The following is a 25,294-nucleotide window of genomic DNA, read 5'->3' as shown; positions in this document are numbered from 1 at the left end:
GCTAAGCAGACCGCAATTAGACACTTTAATTCTACTCCTGCAAGAAAAATAAGAAGAGGAGCATAATGAAAGCATTTCATTGTATAGTATGGAGCAACATCTTTCTTTCTGTCTCTGTCTCTCTCTCTCTCTCTCTCTCCCCCCCCCCCTTTTTTTCTCTCTCCTTGACGTGCGCGCGTCCACCCGCGCATCAATACAACCTTATGTGCGTGTGCGTGCTCTCTATGACGCGCGCGGGCGCGCACGCACTTTCTCTTTCCCTTAGCTGTGCTTTTGTGTTTTGTCAGAATTAATGAGAAAAGTTCCCTTGCCCTAGGGGTAATTAGTGTCCTTGGAGTTAAATAAGCTAATACTTAGACACCTCTGGCACAAGCAATTATGTTTGTGTATTGAATAATTGATTCAAAGAGGGGGGAAGGGCTGCTAATCAGATCTGAGCATAATGAATTGATTTAATTAACAGGGGAATCCTTGGGTCGCAGCAAAGAAGCGTGCGCGGCGCATTTATTGCTCAGAGCGGAGCGGGTCGCGCACAGACGCGGGCACAGAGGCGGAGGGAGCACTTTGTCACATTTGCAATTGGATTTGTTTGAATGTAGTTGTCGTCTCGGAGCAAATGAGAGCGAGAGGGGAAGCATATTAACATCCCGAAGAAGAGCGAGCTCAGCCCAGCTCGGCGTGCGCATTATCCGCCTTCCAGCGCGCACCGCACGGCATTTAGTCGAGCTTCACGCCGCCTATTCGCCTTTTTTATTCGCATGGAAGTCATTCAAAGCGCTTTGGGCTTATTTATTTGGGCTGCAGCTCAAGTGGCGAGACACGCATCCGGCCACGGCAGTCAGCGTTACTGTCGTTTTTAATTTGAGAGAAAAAGGTGCTTGGTTAAGTCAAGCTTTCGCCGCACAGCCCGCGCTGTGCACCGCGACATCAAGACAATCCCGGTGAGAAGCTCCAAGCGGAGCGAGCCGCGCAGCCTACTGGAGCCAAGGACGGATCGGCCGGGGAAGGACTCCTCGTTCCTCAGGACGATGGTGCTGGACAAGGAAGAGGGTGAGTAACATCTCCGCCTCTTGGATGTTACATCCAGGACACTGGATGACATTTTCGCAACACATTTAGAGCCTCCCTGAGCCTCGATCCACACCAAGTCTCCTAAATTTCATGTCCCCCCCCCCCTTACAACAATTTTGTGCTTGTGTATAACACCGCTGCATCCCGAAGTTGGGATGTACCCACGCAGAGTTCCTCTTCCAAATGCACAAAGAGAATGGAATGTTTATTTACACTTGATGTGCAGAGCTTCAAGTCTCCTGCTAAGTGCTTTTTGCCTGGGTGAAGTTGTTAAGAGGCAGTCAGCCTCTGACAACCTCCCCGGGATGGCACATGACAGCAGAGTGCTTTTAACTTGATTGCAAATTATGGATAACGCCGCGCTGCCGTGACTCACTTTTCCCATCCAAATAGGCCCACTTGCATTACTTATCTATTTCAATGTATTTGGGTTAATGGGCGAGGCAATCTAATTAATTTTAATTTAACTCAAACTCGCCTCTCTAATGATGTTCCATTTTGGATCCAAGCTGACGCGGAGACGTGCAGTGCATTTATCACGTGCTGGTCCACAGGTCTAAATGATGCTCAGTGTACTGTGAATGCATTAAAACCATTAATGTGTTACGCTTTTAATATTCAAGCAGACATCATAGATGTGCATGGCAAAGAGCACTTTGAGGTCTGAGAGCAAGTTTTCTTTCTTGTGACACTTTTAAAGAGTCTCCCCAAGCTTGCTTTGCTGACCACCCCGCTGAGATGCGCCATAAATATACGACAATTTGTGTTATTTCACCAACTGCGGCATATAACGCTTCTGCAAATTTTAGAGCTCTTTCTCTGTGAGTAATGGATGCATTTGGAGCCCATTATTTACGTTTGGAAATGGATATTTCTCATCTCTTAGTAGTGCATCCTTTCACTTAGGCATCACAAAACCATTAGATTTTGTGGCAAAGACATAAATTGGCCTCTCCGGCGACATCCATGCTGTGCGGCTAATGTATCCAAATTAACTGAACTGTAAATAGTCTGCTTTGGATGTCTGTCCAGCTAAAAGTTCCCTATATGATTCATGACCCGGATTGCTTTTAACAGTTATTGGCTAAGCAATATGGTAAATGTACAAGGTGATGCAAATGGCATTAGTGGGAAAGGATGCACAAGAGCATGTAATGCAGTCAATACTACATTAACTACTGATGCCCAATTACAGAACCAGGGAGAGTGGCTTTTAGGAGCATTAGGACTTGCAGAAAAGCTGAGATCACCTGCTGCTCATTGCCTAAAAGCTTCACCCTTTATTTGCCGGACACGGCCAGCGCCTCCCGCAGTTCGGCCCGTTTGGCAACAGAGCTGCTCCGATCTGGTCCGGCTCATTACGGTGCCTCTTAACGTTTATTGGCTGTAAAGTTATAGGCTTGTCAATTCAACCTTCTCGCCTAATGCATCCGCTCGGCGCTTGCTCGAGGAAGGGGGCAATTTTGGGTGGCCACATAATGACAGCCTTTAATGGTTTCTTAATTACAAGTGTGCTTTTCTGCATGAAGCTTCTTATTCTTTATGTGGCGGATAAAGAGGCGCAGGGTGCTTGTTTGACAGATGTCAACTGACTTTGACTTTGATAAAAGTCCCTCCCAATGTGTCAACGCTGTGCGCTGCTTCTCAAGTGTCACCCCGGAACCATTTTTCTATCGTCACTAACTTTTAGATAAGTTAAGGATAATAAAGAAAAATAATTGTTCAAAAGTAGCCTTTTCATAATTTCTTATTTGAGAAACCCGAAATTGACTTGACAAGTGAATTGACCAAAACAAAATATCGCAGAAAGCCACAAAATGCAGCCACATAATTTTATTTGTATCTTGGCACTGATCTTCTCTTTTTTGGAAAGTGCAACAATAGTTTGTCTTCGGTATAGGAAATAAAGGCGGCGAAGAAGTACAACCGTAACCGTTTGTGGTATCTTGCGGTATGTGAGGGGCTGTTCAAATGTCGCCTTAAGTTCGACGTATTGCGAAAATTCCTTTTTTATTACATGTTCGTGTGCCAGCAGTTGAGATCGGCTGCTTCCCGAGCTTCCCAGGATCAAACCACAAATAATGGCATTTCAACATTCGCACCTGCTCATGATGTCCGTCTTGTCCACAATTTCCAAAGTCAATCTGAAGCAATGAGTATGTGCTGAGAGTTGACGCACGAGTAAAAGTGTAGACACAGGGCACAGTGGAGTTTTGCAAGTTTGGCACGCCAGTGAAAAGTTTCAATTGGTCTGGTCAGAGTTGGAACCGAGGTGCCTTTGAGCAAGGCATCAAGTTACAGTAAAACTTGTTCATGTTTACCTCTCTAGAATGACCTAATGTACACGCGTGGCGGAATATTCAGCCGTTCTGTCACCGCTGCACATTAAGTGTACGCTGACCTTAAGCAGAAGCCAAATCCTCCAGCGACTGATAAGTTTCTGGTTCCCTCGCGCTGGTTAATTTACGGCTCCCTTATCACACTGTCCTGGAAAATGTGTACACTCATAAAGCGTGTGATTGAAAAGCAATCCTTCAGATGAACACAGACTGGTGATCTGTCAGCTGCTGTAATAAACCTTGGGCTCCAGGCTCACATTTTTATTTTGAAATAATAAGAATTGCTTCATTTTTTACCGGTGTTACCATGGTAATACTGTCTTGTAGCGATGTTATATTGATTCAGAAAGTGGACAGTAATATTTCTTTTCTGTTATTTGGTTTCTCGGGGTTGATTTCTAATTTCCAGTTGGAGATTACTTTTATATGTTGCTTAAGTCTTTTCACTTTTCCACAGGAATGTAATTTGCTCGCTGGTGTTTGCTATTTTCTCGGCTTATTGGTTTGCGCTTACTTCAAAATTAAACTTGCCCATTTCAAATATTGAAATTACAGTACATCAGGTTTGTGAGCTCTGGGGCCTGAACGATATTACAAACCTACAAGTCAGCAGGAGTTTTTTTTTTTCTTGCAACCAAGTCCATCATATTTTGGGTTAACAGCTTTGTGTTCCATTTGCAATTATTCATGAAAATGAGCTTTCTCATTTATTTAATCATATACATGGACTGATCTACAGCCATGTCATAACAGCATTTTCTCCGCTCCATTGCAAGTGAGTTGTGCTCTCAGTGTTTTGACTGCCGCAAATATCCTAAAGCTGTAGTCAGGAAGTCACACGTGCACCCTTTTGTGAGCAATATGTGTTGAATTCGGCGCAATTCTCACTAGAGGTAATTTCCTCTGTCACCATTAAACTTCTTGATCCCCATCATGTGTGATTGTTCCACGTTTTCAAGTGTGCAATATGTGTATCATTCATCCACAATCTTGGATGAATTTAAAGAGACTGCATTGAGACACGTGTTAGCGAGTAAGCCCGTCCGCCCGCTCGCCTCAGATGCAAACGGCTACACTCATCAGCAAGATGCAAAAACTCAATTATGCACTCTTGAGCCGTAAGAGCATCCAGTTTATTATTGCCTCAGGCTGGATATAAGGCTTGCTGTCATCAGTGCGTAGCGGGGGACCCATGATCTCCGGGAGGCCTTCAGCAGCCATTGTCCAACCTTCTGTTTCGTCCGACCATTGTAATTAATGTTGTCACTCTCCACGGTTTTTATTACACTGACACTTTGATGGAAAATCGTGACATTTTCCTCAGGACGATTCAGAGGTTTGACAACCCCATGAGTGAATAAGTGCACTCACTCCACTAGACTATTGTGCCAGGTAGGGGCAGGTTTGCGGTCTTCCGGCTATTGTATGCAGCTTGAGGGGGGGGGGGGCAACCATCAACCCAATCTCATTCACTTCCTCCATCCCCCTCTCCTAGAAACGACGCCCTGTGTGGTCGCACATACAGTGTCGCACATACCACAAAGTGTCGCTAATTGTACGCAGGAGAACCAATACGCTACACTGACAGTCAGAAAACTTTCACGGCAGTCCTGTAGGTGGCAATAATTTACATTAGTGGTTGTCAGCTGGAGATCACAAAGAAGACAAAATCTGGATCGATCCAAAAATATTTGAGATACGAGTGAAGATGATTGAAGAAGTTTTTATTCTAAACCACCCCTGTAATGTTTTCTGTTTCGGTTTGCCACCAGATGCCCCCCTTCAAGTTCAATTAAAATGTGCCGAGTTGTGTTTGCCTATTGTCTCACCCAAACAAACATCATATTTCCTTGTATGAGCGCTTGGTGGAGGTTGTTGACACGGGGAGACGACCCAATACTTTTAAAGCACAATTAAAGGACGTTGTAGGTGCTTGATGTATTACAGCTTGAAGTGAAACAAACAGACACGCTCAGAAGGAATGTCGATGTTGTGTAAGCAGAAAATCCCCTACTAAAAATGTGTGAGTCATCCATTGTTAGTTAGTGATTCCAAAAAAAGTGTATCAATATCAGGTAGGCCAGCAGAATGGATTGCTTGCTCTAATTTAGATCGTGTCTGCCACTTGCTTTTAGTATGGGAAATAATTAGTACTGTAGTGATGGATCCAAAGTACAAACACACACTTGAGTAACTCGCTTGTTTCAGTCGTGAGATTTCTTTCCACCCTGGCGACAAATTACACGTCATGATGATTATTCTTCCTGCAAGTTGTCTTTAAAAAAATCTAGAAAAGCACCAAATAATTTCTTAGAGAATACGGGACAACCATGTTGTCAACCTGGTAAAAGGCTATTCCTCATGGAGAAAGACAATGTGTCATTTTTGTATGACATGTCAACAATTTAAATCTAAACAGATTTGACTGAATACTGTATTCATTAAATAGAGCGTCCTTAGATGAATCTTGTGTTGCGAACGTATCACTACGACACCCTTGAAATCCTTATAGTTTAATTCCAATTTAGAATGACCTTTACAGCTCCGTTTTTAGACAAACAAAATGTCATGTTCATCTATTTAAATTTTTCTTTGAGAATTTATTTCTAATGAGATTTAAAGTGATAAGAGCACTGTGGGGGTTCTCCTTTTATGAAATCATACAGCCATCTTCCTGGTAAATACACCACTCTTGGGTGCCTTGGCTCATCTAAAAGAAAACATGCTGAGAAGTAATCTCTCACAGGATGACCTTCACTAAATCAAGTCTCAAACATGTAATTAAAAATGCTGATTAAGGAGTACGTTTCGACCCTGTTCAAACTAATTTATCAGAGTTCGGATATTGCAGTTACTGATTTAATCAATGCTAAACACATTATATTTGCTACAACAAATTTCTATGCAAATGACCACACTACTCTAAATTAGGATCTCTTTGTGAACACGTTTTATTTGGTTAAATTGTTTTTGATTTGATGCAGACAGTTGCCTCGCATGCCTTTGATCTGAGAACCGTATTTACATGACAAATGAAGCTAGTGATTTGTGATTATAAATCGGAAAATACCCCCCCCCCCGACTTCCATGCACACCTTGACCATTGCAGAAAATAATTGACATGTCTATTAGACAAATACAACCTAGCATGTAAGCATTATCAGCGCCAAAGCAGTACTTTTATATTGGATCCCATGGTGGCTTCTGTTATGCTTGGCGAGTACAAATCTCATCAAGTTCCTCTTTTAGAAGACTGACTGACTGTCTTCACGAACATCTTCTTGAATGTTCGCCTAAGCGAGGTCTCTCATTATTTACCCCATCAGGTGTGCAAGTACGTGTTTGAATGACATTAGAAGCCCGTGCAGTTAATTTACTGCCCCCTGTGGGGCGTCTGCATTATTCAGGATTAAAGTGCCTCCCTGGGTGCACTGTAGTGTTCCTGCTCCCCCCAAGACCATTTTTGACACATTGAGGACCCTGAATGACACACCTGTCTCCTAGCATTTCCTTAGCAATAATAAGTGTGCAGTAATTGCCGGGAAGTGGGGGGGATTTTGAACGCTACTTCCCGACACAAACTTTTGAGGGATCCATTTAATTCCCTCCTCAAATGAATTTTTGATGTGGACTAAAACGCGTTTCGACCAGTCCAAACTTTCAAAATGTTTTGGCAGAGTTGCGTACATGGTTGTGGTGGTGGCAGAAAAGTTCCCAGAATCATTTTTTCCTCTCATTTCAACATTCAAGGCGGTCAGACATTGACATTATCAAGATGGCCGTGATAACGCAGCTGCGGAGGTTCCCAGATGAATCCTTCAAGGAGTTTGTGAAGGTGGGGCAAAGAAGGGTTGGAAACTATGTTAGACCCCAGGGTGATTACTCTAATGGGGAAAACTTGAAGTTTGAAGTTTGGATTTGAAATACAGTTACGAGTCAAATTCAAAACACCCGTGTCTCAAACATTTCACCATTGAAATGCATGGGATTAATTTCCAGCCTCGCCCTAAAACACGCAGTAATCATTTTTCAAATAAATATAATATTGTAATTCATAAAATCTTAAACTTGTTTTACTACATTTTTCGCTTTGCTTTAATCGACTTCCGGTGTATGCGTCTTGACCAACCGGGGGCAGTATAGTGCACATGGACATGAATGGGGTCAGTCAAAAATACTCAGTCAGCTGCAGTCATTTTAGTCGGTCGTCACAGAGGATGAGGCAAAGATGTGTATTGTCACAATATATGTATAATTGTGTTGCATAGTAGTAGTACTGTAGATAATAGTCGTGATGACCTCATCAGCTTCAGGCAAAAGTGGTAGAAAAAACTCATGGCCAAAATCACCACATTTGATTTACAAGATGCAACACTCAATTTTCAGCTGGCATTTGGACCCGTAAATCCATCCATCTTTCAAGAGTTTGTGATTTATCTGTTGAGAGATGTGTAAAGTAAATGTTTGCCATCCTTTCTTCCTTTTCATGCCATCTCACACTCTTTCACTCTTATTTCCTGACAGCTTACCTTGCTGAGCCATTATCTTCCCCTTCTTCTAAGCAAGGAACAAGTCCCCTTCTGTTATAATTTGGAAACTGCCAGTTTCACGTGTTTAAAAAAACCCCAGCAATGAATTTAATTAGAAAGCTGTTGCATATCCCTGTGATACATTTCTTTTAATTAACCCCATGTGAATAAATTAAAAATAATAGGGGGCTGAAAAGTGTGGAAAAAAACACCCTAATGAAGTTTTTCCCGTTAATTGGGATGGAGTTTGCAGCCAAACCACAGTGTGTCGTGAACACCGGGAGCTAACAATGCCGCCTGTACGCCTTAGAAAAAGGGCCCAGGCCCTTCGTGCTGACTTCAAGTGTAAGAAACGCACCTCTGACGTGATGGAAATGACCGTGGGCCGGGAGAAAAGGCAGTCCTGTTCCAGGCTGCTCTGCTGAGACTCCCCATGCCGCGCTTGAAGCCGGGCCAGTGTTATTGCAGCCCTAATGCGGCTGACTCATTTGGAGCGGATCAGGAGTAATTATGGTAGGAAAAGTGGCTGCAGACAGTGGGGGTCAGGACACTTGTAACATGTGAAAAGAGCAATTATTCCAGGAGACAAAACCTTCCCTTATCCCAGGCAGTGCCAGGGTCAATGCGAGAGACGGCTGGGCTCCGTTTCACCGGGCCTTATTAGCCGCAGCAAGCTGCAAAGTTTGAGAGAGTGCATCTTGTTAATGAACAGTCCCCTCCTCATCCGCACAAGCCCTGTCTGCTCGCTCCCACTTGCTGTGGGTGTTAATTATGTTGTAATCATAGCATGCATACAGTCCCAGAAATCACCTCACAGACCTCGGCATTCATACGGCACCATCTGGAAATGTAGCTGTGCCGTACAGTAACATAGAGGGCTCTCACAGGGTTGCGTTTGAGAAAAAAAAAAAAAAAAAATTAAAAAAACACGCTAAGTATGAAATGTAATATTGACTTGGGCTCAGTGAGAAAGTGCCTAATTTAATAGTGTGTGTCAGTGTGATTGCCTCCGTGTGTTCACGCGTTTCTGTTCTTTGACTCGGAGCTCACACGCGCCCCAACCAAGGATGGGAACATGAATCACGCAGTGAATCAGTACTCTTTATTTGACTTATCATTGCAAATGCACTCATCAGGCTGCTTTCAACTGCCATGTGTTTTGCAGCAGATATTATTAACAGATGTCTCGTGTTTTTGTCTTGGCAGTGGAGAAACGTGTCCATGGGCTCAATTACAGCAATGACAGAAGCCCAATGAAAAGGGCTGATTCATGCGCACAATGGCAAGACATCTGCATGAGCTCCCCATTAACGCTTGGAGCAGACACTCGGGTCCTCGGATAAATTTGATTGTATACTCCCATCGTTGTGTACCTTTGGCAGCGAGGACAAAAACTTAAAAGGCTCAAATTAGCCTTTGCTCTTTCTAGAGTGGCAGTCGCAATATCAGCATTATGATTTTGCAATCTGTTTACTCTTAACATATCAAATAGGTTTTGAGGGGTGATTGGGTAATCAATGTGCGCTTGACGTCTTATGTACGACTACGTTGAGGTCGGACATTTGAAAGATAATGACGACAAACGCACTTTGTTTCGGCTGTATGGGCCCATTTTGGAACGTGCGGCATGTAATTTGCCATGGCGTGTGGCTCATATTTGCTGCAGCTGCGGCGAGGAATTATTGGGGGGCCCCTGGGAGAAAGCCCACCCGGGGCCAGCTTCCACCTCCTTGAAAGACCACCGCCCTTGCCATGTGTCAGGAAGGCTGAACTAGTCTCATCAAGATCTTTTAACTCCCCGTGAACTGGCACAGGGCACATTGCATCGTAACTTTTAATTGATCAAAAATGGCCTTTAACAAAACACGCAAGGCGAGGCAAGTGTCCCCTCTGCTACGCATTAAGGCTGAGTGACATAAAGAACAGATGTTCCGCTGGGAGCAAGTGTAGGAGGATGTTGAGAGTATGCATCTATTTCCTTTCAATCTTACTCTGTGCACAATGAGGCATGCAAAAGAGAGCTGCAAATGATTGATTAGGTCATCAAAAAAAGCTAATTAACCGTAAATTATTCAGCAATTACTGTACCATTTTACTTATCAGTTTGGTCATCATTAAGATGCGAAATATTTGCATACTTCAGCATATTAAGTGTTGCTTTGTCTCTTTATTGGAAGGCCATGCTACAAAAAGTAATGCAAATTAAATTTTGAAATGCCTCATGTCAGGTATCGGGGAATGGAAGTCCCAAGTGCAGGGAGGGAGAGGGGACAGGGGTTCAATCAAAAAGGGTTTAAACAACAACAAAAAACAAAGACAGAACAACAAGGCACTTCTAGTCATGGCAAAACCAGGAGAACAAAATATAAGGGATGATATGGACAGCACAATGCATATGACCAATGATAGTGACTCAACAAAGACTGAACAGAAAAGAGGGAACTAAATACAAACCAACTTATCAAACAATGAGGAACAACTGGACAAGACACAAGTGTCTGAGGGACCTGGTTGAAAGACACAAGGAATGCGGCTAAGAAGAACAGGTGGAAACAATGATCTCACCACACATACAAAGAACACCAGGAAAACATAACACTGACGAATGGAAAAATAAACCAAAGTCCAAATCAAAACTAAACAAAGAACATGACACATCAATGTAGTGGCCAAGAGTGTTTGAGTGAAATACCAGCAATTAAATCCTAAGACTAACTCAGAAATGTATTTCATCAATAATTTTAAAGTGGCTCATGCGGGTCTTGTCACACGTGTGATCGTTTTACTTCTCCATTTGCGAGCTTTTTCCATCGAGTGCTCGACGGAACGCATTGTCTTTTAAATCCGTCAATACATCAAAAGTGTTCCGTGATGATCAGTGCTAGCTGTAAATTCTAAATAGGGTAACGCAGAAGATAGGATGCTATCGCCATAATGGAAAATACGTGCTCTGGCAAACTGCTTGGAAAAGAAAAAGTTATAGATCATATTGTTGAAAGATATGATCTTAAAGCAAGTGAATGGATGGGAGAAGAGAGCCATGACAGACCTTGGCAAACGCTACTAATGGCATTTTAATTCCTTCTGAGGGCGGATAAGTTCTGTCGCTCTGCTTGGACGGATAAAATGTATCCTGTGAAATGAAAAGAGATGTGGCGATGCATACGAGGTAACACAAAAGTTCCTAGACTGGCGTGTGAGTGTACCCCCACCACCACCACCCCCTATAAATAAGTAAAATACAAACTACATATTGCCCCTTCAGTGCAAGCGAGATAATCAACCAGTATGTCAAATGAAAATTCACCTGCTCACATTATTTTGAGCATCTGACAGTTCCTTGGATACAAAGTCAGCAACCGCCCTATTCTCCCAACTTGGCTGCATGTGATTGTTTTTGTCCCTCTTTCTCGAGATCAAGATGATGACGGGGATGCAGAGATCCTAGAAGAATCCTTGCATGAAGGCGTGGCAGAAAAAAACTCCAGGAAAACTTGGAGTTTGGAGTTAAAGTTTTACGTCCTGAAACCTTTCTGACACACCTTGTACCTTTCGTGACTAGTCAAATGAAAGGTTATTTTACTTACTGTAACTTCGTCTGTGAACCGGTTGCCCGACTATCGGTTCTACCTCAACTGACACCCCAAGTGTGTTGAGCGGTAAGGAAATGTCTTTCTGAAGAAAATTTCAAAATATTTTTGGGATACAACAATGTTTGAAGATGATTTGAAATGCTATTTAGACTAGAAATCTTTCAGCCGTAATTATAAGCAATCGTCGAGTAAATTCACTATAGACACGGTCCACCGTATATCCATAGTCTGATTTCCTGTTAAATTCTTGAATGTTGATGCTGGCTCATCTCTCAAACAACTGGGCCCTGTGCAAGACAAAATGAATGTGTAACTGACTGCAAACATTAAAGACACTGTTGGTGTTTTACATTAATGAGTTCAGCAGGGCTTTAAAGCAAGCAGACATCCAGCGGAGCCAGAATCCAGTCATTCCAGGATAGGTTAATCTTTGGAAGCATTGGCCTTTTCAAGCAGGATGTAAAACACACACGTGATATGTTTAAGAAGAATGTGGCGGTTTCAACCAATTAGGAGTAGTTCTCAAGAGGTGGAGGAACGACCTTTTTGTATAATTAGTTATCTTATTTAAAGCAAAGATTTTGAATGGAATTCCTAATTAGTTGTCATGAAAGGCAAATTAAAAGAGTTTTGTCATCCCAAGGGACTTAAATGTTTTCTTTTTCAAAAGACTGAAACACGTGCGCACGCATGCACACGCACAGTCATTTCCTCTCCCCTCATTATGACTGCTCTGTAGTTCTGTGGAAGCCTGTCAGAAGAGGATGGTTGGCATACCTGCAGAAAGCTCCCCTAACAAGCCATGAAATGCAGGTAGAAGAGTCTGCCCTCAGCCACTGCGGCTTGAATTTGAAGCTTTTTAGCTTCATTTACACCTAACACTGGTATTTATAACAAGTTTTTGTGATCATAATGAGGCAACTTCAAGAGGTCTGTTTAGAGGACAGTGGGATGGAGGAAAGGCCAAACTAATTGATGGATTCTATTGTAGTACCAAACCAATTAGCTACAATACTTCTGATAAACAAATGAGATGACCTAACACTACCAGACCACATACTTATATTGAAAGCCTAGTGACTAATACGATTATTTACTATTATTTATTGTTTATTTATTTCACCTTTGATACCGATGACTGCAATTTATAGAGTTCTTTGACTTTTGTAAGTGGCTGGCTGTAAAATATTAGCTTCATTTTATTCGTCAGTCGGCGTATTGCTCAGATTTCATATCTTGAAGGTTATAAACACGAAACGCTACTTCTCGGTGTATTGAGGGAAAGTCGCTCACTACTTTTTAGCAACAAGCAGAAAGCTGCTGCATAAAAATAAATAAACAGTAGGACATGAGAACAGAATAGCTGATAAATAATCATTTAAATATAATTGTCAAATAATCAAAAAATGTAAGTACATAAATAAAATAAAATGAAAAATTAAGACAACCACTTTTCACTTTGTGCAAATAAATGTGATAATGTATCAATACTTTTGACTACACTAATTAAACCGTGAGTGAGCAAAATTTGGTAAATACTTTTTTCCTGAAATTAAAAAGAATATTTGTAATCCTTCATAACAAACGGAATGTGAATTGGAATCACCCAGACAGAGTAAGTTAGTGTGCTACTACACATGCTCAGCTTTTACATGCCAACAAGTTAATTTTTGTCAACCAAAGTCTGCAGATTACAGTTTGTTTTAGTTGGCTTGTGTATTTCACTGTGAAGTCTTAGCTCGGAGCCGCAGAATAATTTGCCTTTCTCTAGGTGTTTTCTTGCACTGTTCTTACTTTTCACAGCATTTCTTTAGTTCAACAAATGTCAGAGAATTCCTCAAAAACAATTTTGAACAATGGAAGAAGACACATTTTCACAGTTTTCCCTCCGTCTCCAATGAACAAATTGACAATAACGCTTGAATATTCCAAGGATGTTCCTTCAAACGTCCCATCCTTGCTGTACAGGTTCATGTTTTTATGTTTACAAAGAAGACATAGCCTCCAGAAATCAATGGTGTTTAACACACACATCCCCCCCCAAAAACAGTTCTTTGAAGGGCAAACATGACAAGCAGAGAGAAACACTGCGCAAAGTGAAGCTGAGTTTACAATTGGGCATCAAGCACAAACAGCACGTGGGCAAAATCAAACACACCAGCCGCGTAATCGTCCAACACGAGACATTTGCTCTCCTTCACTTATCTCTGAAGCATAAAAACAGAGGCAGACAGAAGTTGATGTCACACGTCTCGGCCTTTATAGGTGGATCGCCACACAGGCCAATTTCTGACAGCACCCCCACGTTCACCCACCCGACTCTCCCATCTCTGGGTGTTCAATTTTTACTTTTATTTTTGGGGGCGGGGGGTATTTTGAAAGAGAGTGGCAAGTGGCGTCCACTGTGTGTTCTTTTAGATGGATCAATAGCTCAGTGTGTGAGAGAGTGTCTTAAGAGCTGTTGTGTGGCGCTCTCAGCTGTGGCAGACCTGTTAGTGCTGCAGAGGGGAGCTGCGCGCCCCTGCCTTGGTACCAGCAGTGGCCTGAGGGGGGCTTTTAGTACGAACACAAATGTCAGCCACACATAGACTATTAGTGTTTAGTGCAGTTATTAAATGGACTTTATTTGTCCTTTCGGAGGCTAAAAGGCTCACTTAAAGGGGGCCTGCGTGACACCGGGGCAATTTGCGAGTTGGGTAACTTTGCGCTCACTCATTGCAAACACATGAGCATAGATGAGTGTAAAGGCTGTCGTGCTCCATGTGTGCGTGCGTGTCTGTGTGTGTGTGTGTATGAAGTAGAGCGAGTGTATGCTAAAAGGCACTTAGGCCATAACATATCTCACTGGGGTCTGGTAGCAGCGTGTTTTGCGGTCAGAGGCTTTTTAAAAGGTTAATGTTAATCTATACCAAACAAAGCCCATGAGGAGCTTTTACAGCTCTGGACAGTTGAGTGAAATGGGCTTGATGAAATGGTAACTAATGCACTACACAGTCTGCTGTAAGTACCACAATAAGCAAAACAGATCCCAGATTTGATGTATTATGGATTGCGCTTCTTGGCTGCCGCAAGTCATCATGTAGCACGAGTGTTACGGCGTGTCCTTCGTTGAATGAACGAGTGAGGGCTTTGTAGTCCAATGCGACCCGTGTGTTTATCTACTGTACATGGAAGAGTGTTTTTCTTTAATGCATATGAAGCAGGTCGGCGGTGTGCCGCGGCTGCACGTGAGGGCATGCTTAGATGCCCGCGGAAGCAGCCGGCTTATCAAAAAGAGAACATGAAAAGTCATTCGGGTTCCCGCGGCCGTAAATCACGCGTGGCTGTTTGTCTCCTTATCACTCCAGGTGTGCCGATGCTCTCCGTCCAGCCCAAAGGGAAACAGAAGGGGTGCGCTGGCTGCAATCGCAAGATTAAAGACCGCTACCTACTCAAGGCCCTGGACAAATACTGGCATGAGGACTGTCTCAAATGTGCCTGCTGTGACTGCCGCCTTGGGGAGGTGGGCTCCACCCTTTATACGAAAGCCAACCTTATCCTGTGTCGTCGGGACTACCTGAGGCAAGAAAGACACTCAATCGCTTCACCACAGTCGACACAAACACAAAAGGCAGCATTACGACGCAGTACACGTCAAGTCAAAGGATCACAAAAGTTTTATTTGCCTTTTAGTAGAGGATAGCAGGTGGATATTTTACCACAGGCTACATTCGGGGCAACTTCTGGACGTTTTTGATATTGTGGAATCCATCCAGACAAAAACAAAATTCAGCAGAGTAGTTTAAATGCGGAACTGGATTTTTATTACTTTAAGCTACATCTGAACTTCTCTGACAATGGTATTCCATCTCCTGTGAAACACATTACCTGTTTGGAAAAGCAATAACAAGTTCCAAAACAATTGCTCAAGCAAATGGATGTTTTTTCAAATTCTAACATTTGTCTTGCCTTTTTCTAAAGCAATCACTCAAAACAGATCAAGGTCACAGCCAAACAAAAATTTCAGCAAATAAGTTTTATTTCATAATGCCACAACCTGCCACGGTAGTGTTTTAGTCTCTAGCACTTCTTTGTTGTACACATATTTACAGGTACATTTTTCCGAAATGGGGAAAAAAAAACATTCAAAGCATTTTATTCTGCCTGTTTCAAAGCCACAAAACTCAAAACAGACATTACTGTTAGTGTCTAAATGCTGAAAATGGACATGAGCATGACTACGAGTCAAATTTCAAATTGCAGCAAAACCGCAGTCAAAAACGAATGGCATCACAAAACGGCAACGATATCGGGCAAACAAAAACACCATCTCCTATCACATTATGTTATGCAGCAGAAAACATGTTTCCAAGCACGAAGCAAGAACCAACCTGCTGCCATCAATATTGGGTAATACTAATACTAACACTTGACTGTATTGATTATTTCATATGGACCTGTGGTTAAAAAATCAAAGTGTGACGAGTCCGTCAAGGAAACGCTCATCTAACCTGCAGCGGTGTTCGTGCTAAACACAACATAAGGTGTCCAGGCCACCAATATCATCCAGAAGCAGTCTAGGGTCAGAGTGTATATTATCCAAGTACTGTACACAATCACAATGTTTTCAAAAAAGGTAAGATTCATACTTATCGGTCTCGTTAGCAAAGGCCTTACCAATTTGCTTTTGTTGATGTGATTGCAGCAAACAGATGACAACTCAAATGAATGTTTACTGTCTTGTTATTGTCCTAGGTTCCTTTGTTAGTTGTTGTTTTTGTTTCTGTTTACATGAAGGGGTGTGCAACGAATGTCATATCAAGTGAACTGAGAGAAACCTCAAGGTGGCCTTGTTGCTTCACCAGTGTCTTTGTCTCCCTTGACACACACACACACACACACACACACAGTCTTCAGATGCCCCTACCATCTGCTAGTTAAATTAAACATGACCATTTCCTGAGCGTTAAGTCACATTCCCAATGAGATCGGAGCACTTATCCGAGAGGGAATCCCCCAGAGGCTGCCTTAGAGATGCCGGTGCCCTTGCTACCCACCCCTTCCTTCTTAAAACCCCCTCCCTTGCACTGTCCTCCCCCATTCAAAACCCCCTCCCTTGCACTGTCCTCCCCCATTCACCAACTCCCCTTCTGCCCACGTGTCTGTCCAATCCCTCATTGATACTCTCAGGCTTCTTGAAAACAGGTTTTAATTAGTTCATTATTCTGATTTACCGCCACATACTCCAACAGCGCTCGTCATTTTAAATCACCACAAATATTCTAGTTTAGAGAACCTTTGTCAACTCTTCATCCCACATACAAAGGGTGTGAAGAAAGTCACATCCATGTCCAGATCCCATGTTTATACATATATACTATATAAGAAAATATCTTAATGACCCAAGATAAACATCCCAAAACACACGGCCAAACGTTTTCCGGTCAGGTGAAATAAAGGTTGAATTCTGCACAAAATCTTTGGGCTTCTTCTAGGAAATGTGTCATGAAAAGCCTACTACAACAACTAAACCTTTGATTTCATTGACTTCATTTTTACTAACCTTCTCAAAATGATATTTTAATTAATTCAGTTGCGTTATACAGGTTAGACTTCACATCAATAGTGGAAAAACTTTTTAAATTATTTATCTAGTTCACATTTTTTGGAACAAATTTGGACAGGGGTGTGTAGACTGTGTGTAAAAATATATTCGTTAGTACCTCGCCGGCACGGTGAAGGAAATATGAAACGCTTTTGCGAGCATTAGACAGGCAAGATGTTGAGGTCACAGCTGGGGCGTAAAATGGAGACCGACGAATAAAATCAAGAATTCTTAATAGCAAATTATGGATTTTTGAAAAGAAAGTGGGTTTCATGCTCTGGTATTGGTTAGGAGTGCCTGCGCTTCACAATGAAACAACATTTAATGGCCAAAGCCGGATGACTAACTGCTATTAAAAACCTTGCTTTGTGTGTAGTGCCGGTTGTGTTCATGTCGTGAGTCTCCATCCCGTCATTCTCTTTCTCTTTGCTCCCGCCTCTGTGAACTAAGATGAAGGCGTCCCTCACCTCCAGTAATGAAGCTAAATCTGTGCACTGAATTAGCCTTCTGCACTACATTAAAAACAAGCGGGTGGATCAAACACACTTTGGTTATTTCCCAGGGTTTGGAAGCCTGCCATGCTCCCATTAATTATTATAGGAGCTCCATCTGTGATTGTCCTTCAGTGGCATTAGCAGTTTATTGAATGTACTCACGCGTTCATCTGAATCTTCAACACACACATACATACATCTGTGCCACTGTCCCCCACTGCCCTCCAAGTGATTGCACTACAAAAAGTTCACAAATACAATATCTTTTTTCCTCTTTGCGAGCCTACTGTTATCACAAAAGGATAATAACATATTAATTAGGTGTTTCATTTATGTCAAGGGCTCCGTATCATATGACTCCACCAGAGGCTTGACAATCTACTTGTGATTTGATCATCTGCTCTGAATTAATTTAATCTCCTGTTTCATATATAAGAGAGGACATAATAGTCATCCACTCATCAAACTGACAGCATAATTAACTGAAAGAGGAAAACGCTTGCAAGATAATGAACATTAGAATTTATCCACAAACTGGTGATGATGATGATGATGATAGCTCCATCAAGGAGTCTTTCTTGGCAAATCTGTCATGTCTTGATGGCAGACTTCTTTAAAAGTACCTGAAGGCGATACAAAATGCAATAGCGCAGTGGTGACTACAGATATGAGTTTAATTGTTCTGTGACTATGCTCATAATTTATAAGACTCATAGATCACCTTTTTACACACTACAATCCGGCCCATAGTACACATAGTACCATCGCAACATTAGGTATACCAATCGAATGACATCCCGTACAAGATCAAACTCAGACATTATAACGCTAACACAATTCATGTTCACTTAAAATTAGTTTATTAATCTGGTTAGTAGTCTGCACCGGTGTCGTGTACTGCACTCTGTGGTGTTGCTAAAATTGCATTTTCCGAATTTAAATATGCGAGTGTGTTCATAATCAAAGAAGAAAGCAATCATATTGTCACATCTGGTCAAGTCAATCCATATAGATTAATCCCGGTGTGTACATTTAATGTGTTTTTTATGCTTCAAACCTCAATATAGTGCAGATGATTGATTGACAAATTTAAGTGTCGTGGGATGTCATTAGATGTATTTTGCATAGCACCTTGCACATTAGGTGGAAATAGTAACTTCTCTTTGGAGAACATTGATTCATTCAATCCATATAAGAAGAGGGATTAATTTACATGTGTTAGTTGACTCCTGCCAGTAAAGCATTAAACACGATCTTTGAATGATACACTCACAAAAGATCTGAAAAGAATACTTATTTCTGCATTGCATGAATTCTCGTCGCTGCACTCAGCATGTTAAGAATGATCTTGACAAGCTAATTCCTCATTTGCCAGTCATGGATTTTTAATCAGAGTAATATCCAAGCATTCATGAAGATAAAGATTTGTTCATTCAGCCACTTTAAAGATCAATTCTTATTTATTGTCAGTTTGTGTTTCAGCTAATATCCACACCTTGGAGCGTTACATTGATGGGCTGTTGTGCTTTGTGCAACGTGACTGTGTTCTGTAGTTTCCCATCAGGTTCCACTCAAGAGCGCCGAGTGGGGTTTTTCGGTTCAACTCCAGTGGCTTTTTAGCTTCACCCGAATGTAAATGTGTTTGAATATATCTTTCCAGCTCTTATCTCCTCTTAGCAGAAAAAAAAAAGCCAGATTGGGCCGTGAACCTCTGCTGATGTTACAACGCAGACTCATCATTTACTGGTGGAAATACTGCACACACACTCGCATCAGCACAATTTCATATGTTTTGCCACCCAATTTGTTGGTGGAGAGAGAAGAAAATAAGCAGAGTATTTGCCTGCGCGTAGCAAATAAAATTGAGAGGCAGATCAGCTTAGCGGGAATAAAGTAGATTCTACAAGATTCAAAACCAGTCAGGTTACATCAAGGGACATGCCATGCTTATTTACGGTGCCATCAGTGAACTTGGTGTATATCACAGAATAATAATAATAATTTAAATAAGATCACTGCACTGAGTTTGTTTCTCAGAAACGAGCTGGTCCCATCTAGACGTAATCGGAGACAATGACACCCAAAGTGATTAAGGTTTGTCTTTTATTGCAGGATGCTTGGTCTCCATGTGTTGAAGCAGTTTTGAATGCTTCATTGCCTGGTTAGTTAGCCTGTCGCCACATATTAGCTTTGCGGGCTCGACTGCGGAAACATGTCACATGACCGGGACGTGTGTCTCGACCGGAATTAATTGATCGTCGATAATTTTGTTTTCTTTCTGTGCGGCTTGGCGGCCCGGTACCAAGTGACCCACGGACCGGTATCGGTCCGCGGCCCAGTGGTTGGGGACCACTGGTGTAGATGAAAGCGCTATAAAAGTGCAGTCCATTTACCATCTGGCACAGGATTTCGCCCATCATAGATGTTTCTATACACTAAACTTTATACAACATGGGGAACACTTCAGACCTAACTGCAATAAATGAAAAAGATACAATGCAAAACAGTAATATTGGGCTAAGAAATAGCATTGCTAATCGTGGTGTTATAAGAGAAACCGTGAAGCAGCACACTAGTGTGTTCAAAAATCTTGTAACAGGAAGTGGTAAATCCCTTCCCGACTCTCCTACGGATCGCAGATGTGCACGGTGTAGCAAACATTTGACTGTAACATCAAGTTGTTGTCACAATATTTTTGCTTTACACCCTATGAATCCCTCTACGTGAACATAACGGCACTTTCTCTCTTGTTTCCTCCCTGCAACTCCTCTGGGCCAATGGCCCCTAATTAGAAGCAGGGCTGCTGGACGGATGTTTTCTTTAACAAGGTGATAGCAGCTGAATGAGAGCAACTTAGACAAGCAAAAACATTAACACGGTGACTCCTCAATCTATGCCCCTACAAATTTAGGCAGAAAGCTTTTATGTGGACTTAATATTATCGCCTGAAAAGCTATAAAGCAGGCATTTCCCCAACAGGTTATACTTTATAAATCTATCAGTACTTATAAAAATCCACATTAAGTGTGAATACAGACAGATAAATGGTACTTGCGGCCTTATTTCTTTGTGTGCCTAAAACAAACTTTACCTTACTTCGTTTGCACATAATTGCAGTAATTTATCTAGGAAAACAACACACCGGATTCAAATGATCAGCTTTTCAGAGGTCTCTGTCGAACCCTGATAATGATCCTGATCATTGTAGGAGGGAAACTTCGAAAACAGGCAGCACAGTGGCTCTTGTATCTATATTTGCAATAACATTAAGCAATATGTTCTGTAAAGGTTTTATAAACTTTTTATTTTAAAGTACTCAACATTTTAAAGGAAGATTCTGTTTGTTTTTTCTGGTCAGAGAAATAAATGCAGTAAAAAAAAAATATTTAAAAGGCACGCAATGCATTGCATTCGGTCACGAGTAAACGAGACTATGAAAGTAACATTCTTGAAGTCAGTCATATAAACACTAATTAGAATCTGCTCTTTTTTAGTCATCCATGTATAGAGAACATATTTATGGGTAAGAAAAAAAAATACTCAAAAGTGAGAAAAGGGTATTCATGTACGAGAAATCTTTTTAACATGCAGCTTCATTGTAGAACAAACCCATTTGCGGAAAACCCAGCTGATTTACACATTAATAGTTATTTTTCATTTGGGAGAATAAAAATAATCTGAGCAACCCACATGTTTTACCTCTGACTTGTTTTTGTTGTTTTTGCATTTTGCACGGGATATACAGTATGCTTTGAAGGCGATTAAAGCCATGTGATCATTTTAATTAGATCATTAGGCAAGAATTAAGATCTATGTTTATTTCTCTCATTAATCCAACACAGAGCAAGAATATTTGTGAATTTCATGCAATATATTGCTATTCTGCCCCATTTTTCCACTTTGCTTTTTTATGCTCGTCTATTCCGTCTGCTCTTATATTGCATCAATGTAAAGGGAAGGTGGCTTAATCTGTGTGTGTGTGTGTGTGGGTGGGTGTGTGCGTATGTATGTGTGTGTATGTGTGTGCTCTCTGTCTTGCAGGCTCTTTGGTACTACGGGAAACTGCGCAGCCTGCAGTAAACTGATCCCAGCCTTTGAGATGGTGATGAGAGCCAGAGATAATGTTTACCATTTGGACTGTTTTGCCTGTCAGCTTTGTAACCAGAGGTAAGCAATAGACATCTGGAAAAAAAACCGAGCGTTAAGGCGGCCGATAGCTTTTAAACATCATAAGGTGCGGAAATAGCTTCTCTCTTCATGTGCAACACAGTCGACTGTCTGGCTTGATTAGTGCGGGCCACACTCGCCGAAGCCAGAGTGAAATTCTCTTGTAAAAAATAAAGGTTACCGCATTGTGTTTGTAATGGTCCGCTAATTATTTTTCTTGTCACACACTGGCAGCAGTTTGCAGCTAGATCTGTAAATCTAATTGCAAGGGCGCAGCAACAGTCGGTCTTTAGAGGCAGCCGTGTCGCCGCCTGCACTGGCACAGGTGTGAAAGGCTCTTTTCTTAGTCATGAAACACACATCCAGTTGGGGTGAACACAAAGCCTCTACAAAGAATATGACATATCCAAATAGTTTTCCCCCATTAGAATACTGTTGGTAATGGCTCCAGTCTGAGAGCAGAATGTCCTTTGCATGCTTGTCAGGGGTGCTGTGACCCTGTTCTTCTGCACAGCACAAGCCCATTAACCTTGTGCGGACCACGTTCAGTTACCATAGTGAACACCTGCTGTAAGGGAATTATGACCGCACTCTCTTTCCTCTCACTTGGCGGACGCAGTGTCACCTGGCACAGTAATGACCGTTTCAACAGCATGCCATGTAACCAAAGCCAACCTGTGTTCTGCTATAGCTTAGCTACCCTTGACATCTGTCGATTGAACTAACAAACAGATACAGTGGTGACCCGACTTACGGGTTTTTCAAGGTACGACCGTCATTCGGACGATTCTTTGCTTTTGAAATGTGAGATGCAATCGCCGTATGCTGGCAAGTGTCGTTTCTCTTCATCTACAACTAAATTAATGTGAATCTGACACCTGAGTTACAAAGGTAGTGCATTTTTGTAGAATTTTATAATCAATGAGGAATTCCATCGTAGTATGGTATATGTTGCTCAGATCATTGAGCAAGTTTGAGAATCACTGAAATTTTAACATACAGCTTTAAAACAATATATGACAGCCTTCCAGTTTTTGCATAAACTAGGCAAACACAAATAAGTTTGTTTAAAGTCTGATTCTGAGAGTGCCACTCACATGGTGACCGTCAACTGAGTTTCTGGCATGTCAGAACTTTGGTCGTCCTTTTTCCCAAATGTGTCTGTGCGAAGTGGATGAACAAGGTGTCGGTTCACGTCTCTTTGCACCTTTTTTTTTCAAAGTACAAATGATTGCTTTGCTGTTACGGTTGAATTCAGCATTAATTTCCCAAATCTACAGACTGATGAGTGTGTTTCTTAATTTGGTTTGGCAACACCTTTAAACAGACTGTTCTTCACGGGTCTTATTGTAAGTGGAATAGGACAATTGTAAACATACAGCCAGGTTGGGTCTTTGACAATCAATAATGATTATAATGAAATACCAACAATTAGACCGACTGGTTGTTTATGTTTGTTCCAGCACTTGGAACGCTGTCTGGCCCGCGATTATTACATCCCGTCTTTTGATTAGAAATAACGTCAATGATCAAGGCAGGCACAATGATTCTAAGATTATTATTTGATGGGAAAATTTCCACACACAAGTTGCTTCAGAGTCGGCGATACAAACACACACACACATCACTTTGTCACAGCGTGGGCACTAATCATCTCGTGTTTATCTCTTTCAACAGGTTTTGCGTGGGCGACAAGTTTTTCCTTAAAAATAACATGATTTTGTGTCAAATGGACTATGAGGAGGGTCAGCTGAACGGGAGCTTCGAGTCGCAGGTCCAATAGTGGGAGCCTTGTACCGTGGCAGCGACAATCAGCTCCACGCGTTCCACAACACCATTGATGTTCTGCTGCACTTGGAAAAAGACAAGCGTCTGTCTGCTTGCCTGCAATACTTTTTAAGACCCCTTTATTAGTTCCTGAGGACTCTATTGTAAATGTTCAACTTTTGGCCCCTCCCTCACCCCAACACTGAGCAGTTACAAATGTTGATGTACAGTCGTGCCTGTTAAGCTGAGCACTTCATTGCTTGTATGTTTTGTGAAATCGGTTTCTGGTTTGTTTTCTTTTAGAAATGGTTAACTGGAGGGTATGTACAGTCTGTTTTTTCTGTATATATAAACTGGAACATTTATTTTATGAAATGTAATGCAATTTTATTACTAGTGTGAATTAAAGATTCTTAAATGTTCATAGTGAGTTTTTTTCCTCTTGTACTAAAACCAAAGTTGTTGGAGAGGGAGCCCATCACTTGATTAAAAAAAAAAAAATTAATCGTGTCTCCAAAACGGCAATGGTGTAAAAAGGCCTTGCAAGAGAAATTATATTTGAAGTACTTCTTGAAATCATGATGCAACAAAAGGTGTTTTGTTACATTTTACAGAGCTCTGATGGAATTAGATAAACTGTTGAAAATGAACAAATATTTTATTTGGAATAAAAGAATGCTTCTCCAAACCGTGTTGTTGTGTTGAAAAGGGTAACTGAGCTGCTCTCAGTGATTCATGCATTACTAAATGCCACCCGATAATGAAGATGACTCGGCCTGGAAATAAAATACCAAAAGAAATGTATTCGACACAGGAAAAAAAGTTTTAAATTAAAACTTTTTTTGTATTTCATTCAATTTATGATATAATGCTGATACCAGTAAAACAGTATAATGAAGTCGACAACCACAAAAATAGACACACACTCCCATTTACCCATCCATCCATCGATTTTCTTGCTTGTTTTCATAAGGGTCAAAGGTGGGCTGTATCTGACTTTGAACATTTGAGAGTAACAACTTTTCTGACCGTCTAGACACTTATATGCAGCCTGTAACAAAAGGTATTTCAGTTATGTGGTGTCTCACTGTGAACCCAAGAGGCCACTATGAAAAAGATAGACAAGCAGTAGACAAGAGACAAAGAAGAAATAATAGAAGAAGAATGGAAATTGAAAACGGCTACAGCTGCTTTGTAGCAAAAGTGGCGTGACAAGGCCAAACGGTGCGGAGTGCGACCGGAGATGGCGTCCAAGAAACTTGGTGCTTGCCAAATGATCCAACACCACAACTCACAGGGTGACAACCTCCCTTGCTGCACAAGCAGAGTTCCTCCATTTTGCAGCTTATAAATTGCAGTCGACTAATCAAATTTTGGCAACCATCTTTACCTTAATATTGGAAATATTTTTGTGAGTTAAATAACAATTACAAAAAAAATCACGACACAGTGTGATAGGACTTTGCACTCATTATAATGAGAGTCCATGTATGTTCACTTCCATGACGCATGTATGATCAGATAATGTCAAAAACATATTGATTTACTGCCATTCATTTGCTGCGATTGACTGGTGAGCTGTCTAAATGACAAATTATCTAGGACCAAACTGAGGTCATTCATAAACATAAAACAGAACTATTATGGCAAGTGTCATCATTTATGTGTGAAGTGGGACAGCAATACTGCATGTTCTAAAAATCTGAGAATTTTTTGATGATCTTATTCATTACAATTCAGTATTTCTAAA

The 25,294-nt window shown here is 41.5% G+C and overlaps 1 protein-coding gene across 1 annotated transcript; it reads left to right on the top strand.

The window, feature by feature from the left end:
• Positions 1-373: 373 nt before the first annotated feature.
• Positions 374-24,200, top strand: lmo1 (LIM domain only 1). Its single transcript, XM_061277516.1, has 4 exons — positions 374-1,050; positions 14,880-15,093; positions 21,652-21,777; positions 23,455-24,200. Exons 1-4 carry the CDS (start codon positions 1,029-1,031, stop codon positions 23,558-23,560), a joined length of 468 nt encoding a protein of 155 aa, XP_061133500.1. The 5' UTR covers positions 374-1,028; the 3' UTR covers positions 23,561-24,200.
• The last annotated feature ends 1,094 nt before the right edge of the window (positions 24,201-25,294 follow it).

This window comes from Syngnathus typhle, linkage group LG4, assembly GCF_033458585.1.
Source record: "Syngnathus typhle isolate RoL2023-S1 ecotype Sweden linkage group LG4, RoL_Styp_1.0, whole genome shotgun sequence".
NCBI classification, from domain to species: domain Eukaryota; kingdom Metazoa; phylum Chordata; class Actinopteri; order Syngnathiformes; family Syngnathidae; genus Syngnathus; species Syngnathus typhle.
Note: the sequence above shows the minus strand (reverse complement) of the source record. Positions and strands in the feature narration are given on the sequence as shown.